This window comes from Malaclemys terrapin, chromosome 7, assembly GCF_027887155.1.
Source record: "Malaclemys terrapin pileata isolate rMalTer1 chromosome 7, rMalTer1.hap1, whole genome shotgun sequence".
Classification (NCBI taxonomy): domain Eukaryota; kingdom Metazoa; phylum Chordata; order Testudines; family Emydidae; genus Malaclemys; species Malaclemys terrapin.
This window is the reverse complement of record NC_071511.1, coordinates 106,481,964-106,494,789: the sequence shown is the minus strand read 5'-3', so window position 1 is coordinate 106,494,789 and position 12,826 is coordinate 106,481,964. Positions and strand designations below refer to the sequence as shown.

Below are 12,826 nucleotides of genomic sequence, written 5' to 3'. Positions count from 1 at the left end.
TGTTCAAAAGACACCCAGGATTCACATAGCTGGACACTGTAAATGCAGCCCAGAACTGAGGTGCCTTGGAAGAACTGTGTATAAAAAAAAAAAAAAAAAAAAAAAAAAAAGTTTGAAATGTGCTTGGTTCCAGCTAATTCTATTAATCCCTTAGTTTTCTAAACACTTTTTTTAGGGGAAAAATTATGGGTGATCTCAGTAATAAGGTGGGCTGTAATTTTAAAGTGGTGAGGGCAGTAATGTGCATGCATTCCATTAGCAGTAACAGATGCTAGTATCAACACAGTGGTTAGTATAGCTCCCCCATGTGCTACTTTAAAATATAACCTTTGTCACAAATGAAAGCTTTTTTACCTCAATTTTAAGGTTGCTCTGTTCTCCTTGTACTGACACACATAGCTAAGCTTTCAACAGACATTTATCATAACTGGTGATTTTAAAAAAACAAACAAAACCTCTATTAGATGTACCCTGATGACTTAAAAAAAATCTTTATTTGCTCCAAGCAATACCAGAAATATTTTTGTTGTAGGGATAACAACAAGCCAATAAACGTGTTGACAGGAATTGACTATTGGTTGGACAACTTAATATGTAACGTCCCAGAGCTTGTGATGTGTTTTCATGTTAATGGCATTGTTCAGGTAAGTCCTGATGTCTTACATTATGTCCACTTTACCAATTCTTTCATTAATTCAACTTATCCATTCATAACAATGAAGTTGGTATGTGGGAACTGGTAGCAACATTGCACTAGAAAAGCTCTTATCAACCTTTTTTTGAGAACCTGTAATACCTCCATTGTTTGTCCCTCCCACATTTTAAAGGCTGACTGCAAACAAAGTCCTGGGGCTAGAGATATCACTCTTGTTAGTTCCATGAAATTCTCTTCAGATGTGGCTGAACTGATAAAAAGAGGCCCTTCTTCCCCCACCACCTGAAAATAGGTTAACAGCCGCCTGCTGCTGCCAGCTAATGTACGTACTTCTACCATTTGAAGTACAGGACTATGTGATTCAGTGCTGAAGGTATTCAGAATTCAAGCCCTGATGAAGATGCATGAAGGGGACATTTAGGGTATGTCTTCACTATCTGCCGGTTTGGCGGGCAGCGATTGATCCAGCGGGGATCGATTTATCACGTCTAGTCTAGATGCGATAAATCGATCCCCGAGTGCTCTCCCGTTGACTCCTGTACTCCAGCTCGGCGAGAGGCGCAGGCAGAGTCGATGGGGGAGCGGCAGCAGTCGACTCACTTTAGTGAAGACACCACGGTAACTTAGATCAATTCCACCCCCTTTCACCCCCTCCAGTGTAGACCAGGCCTTAGTTTGCTTTGTTTCCTTACTAACACACACACCTAGGAAATCAGACATTAAAAGAATGTTATCTATGTTGAAAAGTCAAGCACTTCAAAGTTAGGACATTCCAGATTTGCAGATGAAACTTTATTCTCTCTTCTTGTTGTGTATTATGATAGTGTCTTTAATTACATGATTGCATATGTAGTTTGTTTCCACAGGACTCCTGACTCATTTAGTGTACAGCTGGATGCACAAGGAGGTAGAATTAAGGATGCCTGGGCAACTGTAACTCTTGGATTTATTTTTTTTTTTTTTAACTTTTGAGTGCTTGACTTTGTAATCTAAACAACGTTCTTTTCATATAATCTTTGTATTTAGGATATATATTGTGGTAGCACCTAGAAGCCAGCTAGATTGAAGCCTGTTGTGTGAAGTGCTCTGAAAACATGAAAGGGCCAAGTGTCAGCATTTCTATTTTGAACTATCATTTGTTGATATTTTTAGGTGTATCTTATAACTACCTCCAAATTTTAAGAAGTGTACAACTCCAAACTCTCTGTAAACTTAATTTTGCAGATTTGAAAAATCTTAAATTATACAGCAGTCTTGAAATTTGTAAAGAAAATACAGAAATGTGGTTATAAACTAGTGTGTAGTAAAAGTATGGATCTGCCATCCAGTCAGTACAGATTTTATTTAAATTACTAATATATATTGAGGCAACGGAGTTGTTAATTGGCTAGACTATACCGTTTACAGTTAATCTGTTCAGCATAACCACATTCATTCTGCATCATTTTATTGAGATTACTGTGTGTTAAATGCCAGACCACAGAATTTCTCTTTGTTTGGCCCTGACAAGTCCTTTTATTAAAAGAATTCTACACGAAGCAATTTACAGTACAAAGGGTATAAGTAGTAAAATTACACAAACACAATTGGATGCAGCACTAAATTCATAGCTCGTAATTTGAGAGCTTTCAGTATTAGCAAACATAATAATGGAACTCCTGTTTTCAGTTTAATAGATTATGAAAGGCTTCTCTGTTTGTATAGCCAACCTTAGTATATATTATGAGGATTTTTCAAAATGTGTTTAAAATACATTCTATACAGAAATATGAAATGATCAAGACTGAAGATATTCCCAATTTGGAAAACTCCAATTTTTCTACCAAAGTGATAAAGGATATTGCTCAAAATATCTTATCTTTTCTGAAATCTAACTGCACCAAAGAAGGACATACTTACTGGCTATTTAAAGGTAAGCAATTCCTTGGTTGGGATAATAAGTAATGTTTGAGACCTATATATTGTCAGGTTGGCTAATGGAAAAATCTTCTCTTTTAGCAAGTGGAAGCGATATAGTAAAGCTCTATGACCTCACCACTCTTTGTGAAGAAACCGAAGATAAATACCAAAACCCTTTCACGATGCCAGTGGCAATTCTCTTGTACAAGTAAGTGTGTCCTACAGAAGCAAAACTCTGTTGCAATATTTTATTTACTTAGATTTAAATCTAAGTCATTTAAGTGTCTGTCTTGGGCACTTAGGTACTCTGGCCATCAGTTTAAAAAATGCAATCCAAAAATCATAAAACCAAAACATCACCACATTCCCCTTATATGTACAACAATCAGCCAACCAAATCATGATATTAACTGAATCAGAGTCTTGCCATTCCTCAGATTTCTCGATCACCTGAGTCCTTCTCTAGAAGCCTGCTCAAAAAGATGAGATTTGTAGAATTCTTAGTTGTGCAGAAAATAAAAAGAAAACAATTATAATAGACACTTCAGTGATATTTTTCAGAGCGTCTACTATTTTGTTCAACTTTCTTTTAGAGTTGCCTGCAATATGATGATGAAAAAAAAACAGAACAAGAAACACTATGGCACCATTAGAACATTGCTCCTTAATTGTGTTAAGTTATTGGATAAAGCCAGACATCCACAAGTAAGAATTCTATTTTAATACATTTATTTTTAGTGCAGAGAGATGTGTGGCTTATATATAATGAAAATACAGATGTTGATGTTCTACCTTCAACTAAAAGCACTAATAAGGTAACCAAATGCTATATTAATTACAATGTGATTGCAAGTGTTAATGGGCTCATCTCAGCCTCTAAAGGGTCACAATTAAGATTTACTTTGAACAAATTATACTAGAATGCAGTGACAGTGGGCCTTGGTTATAAAAGTTCTCTGGACTGAAAAGTGACAATTGAAATGTGCCTGCATGATCTTTTTTTTTTTTTTAGGCAGAACCTCACTTTTCTTATTTTGAAGATCAAATCACCAGTGTGGATCTAAAATCCCTCCTTATGATTAAATTAAAACTTCATATTAACTTTTCTTTGGGGGAAAGTTCTGTAATCAAGATCAAGGCTCTTTCATGCTTAACACTGTACAAACACATATTAAGAAACCAGTCTCTGCCCTGAAGAGCGTCTAATCTAAATAGACAAGACAGCCAGAAGGTAGGAGGGAGACACAGACTTGCATGGCAGAGCCAGGAATAGAACCCAAATGTCCTGACTCCTAAACACTAGACTGTGGTGCCTCTCAAGTTGTTGATTGATTGGCATCTTACATATTCAGCAGCAGTAGGAAAGGCAGTAGAAATGTCTGAAGCTAGAACACAGAAGGCTTATGCTGCTTCATAAAGCTGCGGTTTCAGAGGTAGAGGCTGTTTCTATTCATACTCTAAGCCAGTGGTCCCCAACCTTTTTCGTCTGGCGCGCCACGGAGGACCGTGGCAGCGGACGAACATCTGCCGAAATGCTGCCGACAAGTGGCAACGTCAATAGGCATGGCCGCCGAAATGCCGCTGATAAGCATCATCATCCAGAGGCGTCACCGCCGAAAATCGGCAGCGACGCCTCTGGATGACGCTGCTTATCGGTGGCATTTCGGCGGATGCTTGTCCGCCGGCCAGTATGCAGGCGCAATTAGACACCCCGGCGGGCACCATAGCACCTGTGGGCACTGTGTTGAGGACCCCTGCTCTAAGCAAAACCAGAATCTGGTTATATTGGGGAGAGTCAATCCTAACCCAGAAAGAACTGGCTATGGGGAGGTCATGCAGGGACGTTGCACTTGAAGTGCCCTTGTTGCTTTAAATCTGGCCCTGAGTATTCCTGCTGACAAACCTGAGCTTGCTTCCCTTCTGGCAGCAGAGGATAATGGGATCTGTGTGTCTCTTTCAGCATCCTCTGTCAGTCTTTTCCCTAAAGTATTGATGTATTAGATTGTGAGAATCTAAAGGGGCTTTTGGGCTCAGATGTAGAATTGCAGAATGGACCGTGATGTCTCTGAAGCAGCTGTGCGGACAGTAAAATGTATTATCGTGCAGACCACAATACAGTATTTTTAAGGAAACATCATCAACTTTGCAAAGAAAAATTATCTAGAAAGATAGCTAACACTGAAGCTCATATATTTACTCTAAAATTTCACTTAATGTTGGCAGTTTCCTAGCCTAGATTTAAAACATTTTATTCAGACTGTTACTGTTGTCAACTGAAAATTGACTCTGTACATGTGAAAGGGAGATCATGAAACAACCAAATGGTGGTTGTCATCTGGACTCAGTGTATAGCTTAGAACATAGGGAGTTAAATTATCAGTAGGATGCTATGGATCAGAGTTGTGAAGTGACATAAAAATAATCTTAAAATATAGTATTACAGCTCATGGATCACTTTTAAAGTGGTATATCTATCACCATGGTAAAGGCCATGATGTTAGCTTTCACTGTCTACTTCATTACATCTGTATTTTGGTATTTGGCATAGTGTTGGGGGGAGGAGAGGGGGGAAGGGAAGGGATCCCGAACTGTCTTCTGTTCCTTACCTAATCTTGCATAGGGGAAGGGAGTGACTTCTAGTTCCAAATTCATTGTTGCTCCTCCTTGCACCTAGGTGGTGACCTCCTCCACCTCCTGGTTCTCATCACACTGGTTGCTCTTATTCATGCATTGGGACCTCAAAACAGCTACTACTATTTCCTGAAGTACCTGTTTCATAGATACGTAAAAGGCTTAAGGCTTCAGTTTTCAAAGATGTCCATTAAATATGGTGGAGGTAGGAGGAGAGCAAAAAAAGTAGATATATTAGGCGAGACTTTCAAACTGTTTTTCACAAGAGACTTCATAGCAGTGTTATTAATGACTTTTTTACAGCCTTCCTCCAAATGAGGTATTTAGACTGCTGAACAGACAAAATACAACTAAAGTGCAAAATATAATAAACCATGGGGGCTAATATAAGCTTTTTGCATGAACACTCACTGGCTTTAAAAAAAAATTTTTTTTAACGGAGATAACTAACAGTACATAAATACATTACCTCAAAAATAACTTGTAGTCTGTCTCTCTAGGGTTTTATGCTACCATCCACCACAGTGGTTTGCAGCTGACTTATACCAATATGTGAATTAAACTTTTATAAAGCCAGATGATTAGCCAAAAAGTCCATTGATATATCCAGGGGTTTTCCTCACCATAGTTGTGGACTTATTTACATCACTGAAAAAATCTGGATATACTGTATGTGGGCTTTTATTAAACTAATCTTCAAGTGTGGCTATGATCAGAAAACCTTTTTTAAAAACAAACAGAAGGTTATATAAGAGAAAATGCTACATTTGTCTCCTATTATTTATTTGTAGTATTGTACAAAGAATCCCTGTCATGAACCTGTTAGGCACTGCAAAAAACACAGAACAAGAAACCAGTCCCTGCCCCAAAGAGTTTAAAATCTACGTATAAGACCAGAGACAACAGATGGATAGAGACAGACTGATGGAGTACAAGGGAACAATGAGGTGGTGGTGGTGGTAGTAGTAGTAGCAGTAAATATAATAGACTGTGTTCTCAGCACGCTAGCGATCTAGGCCACACAGGAAAGGAGGGTTTTGAAGGAGGATAATGAGTTCATGGGGAGCGTCTCCGAAGCCTGAGAGCAGTATGACAGAAAGAATGAAGTTGCCAGTTTGAAATATTAACAAGTGAGGAATGGGCCCAACTGAAGGTGAGAGTTGACCTTTCAATACTGAATGTGAGATAGGTTGGGTGAGGATAGATCATAAAGGGCCTTGAAAGTGAAGACAAGTAGTTTGTTTGATATGATAAAGTAGGTGCCATAGAAGGGACCCAAAGAAAGGGATGACATAGTCAAAGCAACAGGCTGAGAAAATTATCTTTGCAGCCTCGTTCCGAATGGATATCAGCTGGGCACAATTACACTTGTCAGGCCCACAATGAAGGGTGTTGCAGTAATCAAGATATGAGATGAGGAGAGCCTGGACACGCGCTTTAGCTGCATGGATGGTTAAGAAAGGACATATTGTTGGGCATGTTTACACGAACACTTCCTGCATGCAAAACTGTGCTCTAAATCTATAGCACTCCACTGTGTTGTGCCCTGACCGTGAGGACACTACTCCTGTGCACTAAAGGTTCCCTAGTGTGTCTAATAGGGATTAGAGTGCTGTAGATTAACACCTCAGCTTGCCATGCAGTACATGTTTCTGTAGATATGCCCCTAGAAATGCAGTATTGTGAGCTCCTGTGATTTTTATCGCAACTCTAGCGATTTTGGGATTTTTTTAACCTGTTCCATGAAAACATGATGATAGGCTGCCAATTCATTAATTTTTTCTTATTCAAAGTGACCACCATCTCTGTTCCTGTCAGTGGGGCTGTAGCCAGCAAGATGGTCTCTGTTTCCCTACAGTCTATCTACATGGGGAAGTGCCCTTAATAAAGTTGGCTGACACTTGCCACTGTTCTCACTGAGGCTGAAGCCGCAATGACAGGCAAAATGGCTGACGTGCTATGGCTCAGGAGAGCTAGACAGGACACGGGGACTGTGAGGTCAGCTGAGACACTATGCAAGATGGATGGACAGAATGAGTAGGAGTGGGATGCTGGGCCTGTGGGGACAAACGGGAGGCAGAGTGTGGGTTCAGAGAACCGTGATGGGGTGAGAGACGGAGAGCATAGAATGGCAGCTCCCTCAGCCGAGGGATAGTGGTGGGTGTGGGCAGCCCTGTCTGAGCAGCTAGGGGAAGCCAGAGTTGTGTTGCCAGCTCTTGCAAATAGATCACGAGTCATGGGATTTTGGCAGCTGCAGGAGGAGCTCTCACAATGATGCAAGCAGCTCCTCTGATCCTGTGATTTTTTTTTTCAGGGCTGGGCACATGGGCAAAGCTGTGTGAGAGCCTTGGAGCACAGGACACAGATGGGTCTTGCCACTGAGCTCTGCCTTGCATGGCTCTATAGCAGAGAGGATGGTCTTTGGAGAGAGAGTGGAGCGGGAAGTCAGGGGAAAGTCCGGACCCAGCAGCAGCACTTTCTTGTCTCCCACTGCCTGGGATGACTTCTCTACTTGCGATCCAGACCGAGGAGAAGGGAGTGTCAAGATAGGAAATATATGGCAGTTTCCCTGTTACCCTCTGCTCACTCCTAAGATAGTAAGTGGAGTCTCCATCTGAGCAGCCAAGAAGAGGCATGCATTTTTGTGTGCATTAAAGGTTGACTTTTCACCTAAAAGTATATCATCATACCATGTATGTTGGTATGTCTTGATTTAACTTCCCTTTATTCTTCTGGCTGTGTGTGTGTGTGTGTGTGTGTGCGTGTGTGTGTGTGCCAGAAGAATAAAGGGAAGTTAAGTCAAGACATAACAAAATACATGGTATGATGATATACTCATGGTTTCTGGGGCCAATCTCATGATTTTGGGGGATCTGGTTTGCGATTTTTGGATCACGTCAGGCTGGCAGTACTGAACATAGCCTGCATGTGAGGACTGAGAAAATGGTCTGACTTGAAGATAACATCCAGGTTACAGGTCTGAATAACCGGTAGAATGATGGTGTTGTCCACAGTGGTTGAGAGAGGAGGTAGCAGGGAAGGTTTGGAGGGGCAAAATTAAGAGCTCTATTTAGCTATATTGAGCTCAAGCTGATGGATAGACCTCCACAAGGAGCTGTTGGAGAAAGAGAATAAGACTGTAGTTTGAACAGAAAGAGATGGGTCTGGAGTAGAGAGGTAGAAGTAAAGGCCTGCAGCCAGAATCTAGCTTTGGAACTCTGTAGAAGAGTAGTGCTGTTTTGCTGGTAGTCAGGTTGGATCTCAAATGACTGAGTTACTCTCTGTGTCAAGAAATGTGGCGAGAGGGATACAAAGTAATATGGAGAGGATCGCCAAGAACAATCTACTTAGGAAGGAGCTGAAGCTAAAGTTTGTTACTACATTCCTATCTCAGGGCTTTTGTTACTTTATAAAGGCAAACCTCCAAAATGGCATAAATTTTGACCACAACCTGTTATATGTTCATTGCATTGAGAGTAGGTTTGGGATCTTGACCCTTTATAGGGTTGTAATGTCTTAGTTTCCTGTAAGTTGTTTTGTCATGCATATCTGCAGAGCCAGTTTCTGCTTTGTGCACCAGTGGTGTGTTTATCTTTAAAATTCTGATTTAAAGTTTTATTGTTCGCAGCGATGGATGTATTTGAGCTTGATTTTTCTTAATAATGGAGCTAAGGTTGGAGGATGTTCTTGTAAATTAAGCAGATTTAAATGTATTCTTCATTAGTAATCTTCACACTTATGAATAATACCTTTGGATAATCAGAATATAATACCTTGTATATCAATAGTGCCTTTCATCCAAGTATTTGAATATTAACTAACCTTATCAAATATATTATGCCTGTTTTTGTAGATGAATAAACTGAGACATTGAGTTGAACATCATCGTGCAGCTAGTCTAAAGCAGTCAGAAATAGAATCCAGAAGTCTTATCACTCCCCCCACCCCCAGATACTGCTCTGATCAACTGTTGTCATACTACCTTTGAATTGTAGAGTCACTTCTTAAACCTAATATTAACTATTTTATTACAGGACTTCTACAGTGCAAAATGTATAACATCCATATCTGTACAGTCCACATGGACTGTATCTTAGCAGAAGTCAAATACTATTAAAAATGACTAAAAGTTGTTAAGGGAGAGTGATCCTGGAAGAGTAGTTTAGTTTTGCTCACTAAACAGCTGTAAACTTAAATGTATTAATACACTAAAAAACCCCCATAGACCATTATTCTTTTACTGTAGTGGCAGTCTTTTTAAATTGGCTATGACATTTTAAACATATTAATGCCTATTTGCATGCACTGGTTAGGATTTTGCAGATACCTGTACAGTCTTGTGCGTGCATTTATTGGACCCTTTTCTAAACTTGTTCTTTGTCTGAGTGGAAAGATGCAAACTTCTATTTGAGTGGCCTATTTAAAAACTTGTTAGTAACTTGCAGTACTGGGATTCTCTAAAATACCTTTTTTTTTTTTTTTTTTTTTTTTTTTTTTTTTTTTAAATAAGATTATTGCTTCAGCGAATTACATGCTCTCAGAACTCTTCCAGTTAGATGAGCCTAAAAAAGAAGGTGCAGAGTTTCCTTTAAATGGGAACTCTGATGAAAGTTATAGTGAAGAGGAAGAAGAAATGCCGGATAGCGATGAAAATGGTTCCTACAGCACCAGCTCCGATCCGCCAGATGACAATAAAGCAGTAGCTGTAATCAGATCTGTTGGAGAGTTATCAGTACCAGAAAAATATAAATCTATTCACCAAATACGAGTAAGTTACAGTACTAACAAGCTGTGCTGAGTTTAAGGGGGGAAAAAAAGCTTGAAATGAACGTAGTGTGGCTTGTATAGTCAAAATATAGTTAACTGTGAGCAGTTCCTTAAAAAAGGAACTGTTTAAAGACCTTTCATGCCACCAGTTTGTTGTGTACCTCAGATTAATTGCACTATGGGTCAGAAAGGAAATAAAATCTTTTGGCCGAATTGTGGCTCTGAGTTTTATCCTATTGCAGATGCATGTTAATTTGTTTTTGCTTTATTATCTTGGGTGTGTATTCTACTTGCCTGTTACTTTCTGCACAGACACCTATAGAGACACCTCATCCTTGTAGGAATAATCTGAATATGGAAATGTATTTAACAGCTGTGGAGAATTAAGGGTGGTCTATACTAAAATTTGTGATTTCCCAGCACATCTCTGGAATGTACCTTAACAGTTTGACATGCAGAGAATCTGAGCGTTACTCCATGGATTTGCGGGGAGGTTACTTCTAAGCTCCCTCCTTGTCCTATCTCATAATTTAGGAATCTTTGTTTGAAAGTGTGGTTGTGTTGAAGCCATTCTGAGGGAAGAAATCTTACCTCCTGTCCCACTTACGTGTATGAAAAGATGCTTCTAATTAGGCAGCGTTAATGTAAACCATAATGCTGTCTGCATGCACCTCAGTCATAAATTTTCCAAAAACTTGCCTGGTATATGCTTCCATAATATGTAGATGAGCAAAAATATAATGCAATTACTATCTGTCAACCTTCACCAAAGCAGCTTTGCTTTAGTACGATATTTAAAACAACCAAATAATGTGAAACTGAGTTTTGTCATTTAGCTCCCAAATGTTAACAATGTTTCACTTTGCCTCTTGACAGTTAATTAAGCCATATCTGTGGCAGTGAAGCACTTGTTATCCTGCAACATGTATATCATATCAAAAAGGTTGACTTCTCTTATAAGTCCCTATGCCAAATAAAAGTGATATTCTGCAAAATCTGTCCATCACCTGTGCTGGTTGATATCCTGCAAGCTTTAGTACCTCAAGGCCCCTCTGCTGAAAATATAGCACCCTGTCGGTGGTGGAAGCCCTACATTGATTTTTCTTCTTAAAACTCAGATTCATTACTGGAGGGTACTGCACTTCTATTTGCAGGGATTGGATTGATGATCTATTGGCAGGATTTCATCTTTCTCCCATACTAAAAGTTGGTCAATGGAGATTGTTCCTGTCATTCAGAAAAGGTGGTTAGGGTGAATTCATCCCTCCATGCACAGTTAGAGTAATGGGTTATGTGGAAGGAAATAGAATTTACATACCTGCCCGCATGCTCCCTCTCCTACCTCCTTCTAGGGTCTGGGGCTGCACTGCAGTCACTGTATGGCTGCTTTTCTGGAAAAAAAGGCTGCTACCCTTCTATGGCCCTTACTTTAGTTTTTTGGGTCACTAAAACAGGCTGACTATGAATTTTGGTCAGTTTAGGTAAATAATCTAGTTAAACCCTACAATGAAGAGACAGTATCTTCAGTTGCTGAAGTAAAGGAAAGAAATGTTGTGGTCTAGATATAGTATGAAGTTTAGCATACTCCATTAATGGCTTTCATAATAGTCTAACGTATCCCAATAAACTGGATTTTGCTGTCTATCTTTTAAAGCTTCATAGTTAGTTTGCTTGTTTTTCTTTAAGTGGGTCTGGCGCCTTAAATTTTTTTTTTTTTTTTTAATTAAGCCTAGTTGTGCATTTCCTGTTTGTCATGACACTGAGGAACGGTGTAGACTTGTGCTCAGCTATGTTCTAGAGGTAAGTTTCCTAATGCTGTTCTGTCCTGGTCAAAATGTGTGGGTTTTGTTATGTTTATATTTAGTTCACCTTCCAAGTAAATACTTAATGAAAGGCTTTTTCTTTTTAAAGGGCTTGAAATCTGTTGACAGCAGCATTAAAAAAGACGGTGACCTTCCTGCAGCCGACCCCAACACCCCAATCCCATTAAAATACGAAGATGAATCCACAAGTGGTGGTCCTGAGTGTCTGGAAAAACAGATGGCTTTGTTTTTAGACAAAAGTAAGCTGAATTGTTTTGCAAATAGGACCTTTTCACCGGCACAGCACACTGCTGCTATTTTATTTTGATCGTCTAAACAATGTACTTGTAAATCATCAATTACGCCATGCATTGAAAAAGCAAAAAAAGGATATTGCACACAAACAGAAGTGGAGAATATAGGCCTTTCCTTTTAAATATGAAAAGAAACAGGACAGTAGGGATTCTTTTAGCATATTAAAGATCCTTTTATAGTAAGTACATAAGGTTACTGCATTTTATTGAGATGTGGCTTGCCACTGGCTTCCATAAGGATTTCATTTTGTTCATAGATTGTGATGTAGTGCCCCCTTCAGATTTTTTTTTTTTTTTTTTTTTTGGCAGTGTTAGGTTTTGTCACTTAGAGAAATTATTTTTATAAGACTGTGGATTTTGGCAATAATTTTAGTGTCCACATCATGCTCATTGTTGTGCTACACATGCGCATGTTGCCAACATATAAAATGTTAACCAGGATATTATTTGCTAGCCTTGCAGTTATAATTCTGCCTTTTAAGCAAGAACAGTAGGAAGTGTTTGAATGAAAATGTCTTATTTGAGTGTGTTTAAATCACTAAAGCTACAATAGCCTGCATTTACTGCTTCACCATAGTATCGGAGCACCTTGCTATAGTGTTCTGGCTCTATGTAAAATAGCAATAAGACACAGTTGTCCTATAACCCTAATTCAAAAAACAAATGTAGGGGTTCTTAGATGCATAATTAAAATTTAATTTTTAGTTAGTTTCCTTCCATTAATCCAGTAGTTTAGTTGAAAGCTGAATTGGCTGCTA

At 39.1% G+C, this 12,826-nt stretch overlaps 1 protein-coding gene across 3 annotated transcripts in view; it reads left to right on the top strand.

Moving 5' to 3' along the window:
* The window catches only part of EDRF1 (erythroid differentiation regulatory factor 1), a 47,136-nt gene that overhangs the window by 14,983 nt on the left and 19,327 nt on the right, over window positions 1-12,826 (top strand). For all 3 annotated transcript variants that reach the window (XR_008445643.1, XM_054034288.1, XM_054034287.1), the window contains 7 exons: window positions 533-644; window positions 2,420-2,567; window positions 2,654-2,762; window positions 3,148-3,259; window positions 9,696-9,953; window positions 11,681-11,752; window positions 11,864-12,014. Coding sequence is in view for 2 of the 3 variants with exons in the window: in XM_054034288.1 (XP_053890263.1) it covers window positions 533-644; window positions 2,420-2,567; window positions 2,654-2,762; window positions 3,148-3,259; window positions 9,696-9,953; window positions 11,681-11,752; window positions 11,864-12,014 (962 nt within the window). In the remaining variant the exon portion in view is untranslated. The remainder of the gene's footprint in view (window positions 1-532; window positions 645-2,419; window positions 2,568-2,653; window positions 2,763-3,147; window positions 3,260-9,695; window positions 9,954-11,680; window positions 11,753-11,863; window positions 12,015-12,826) is intronic.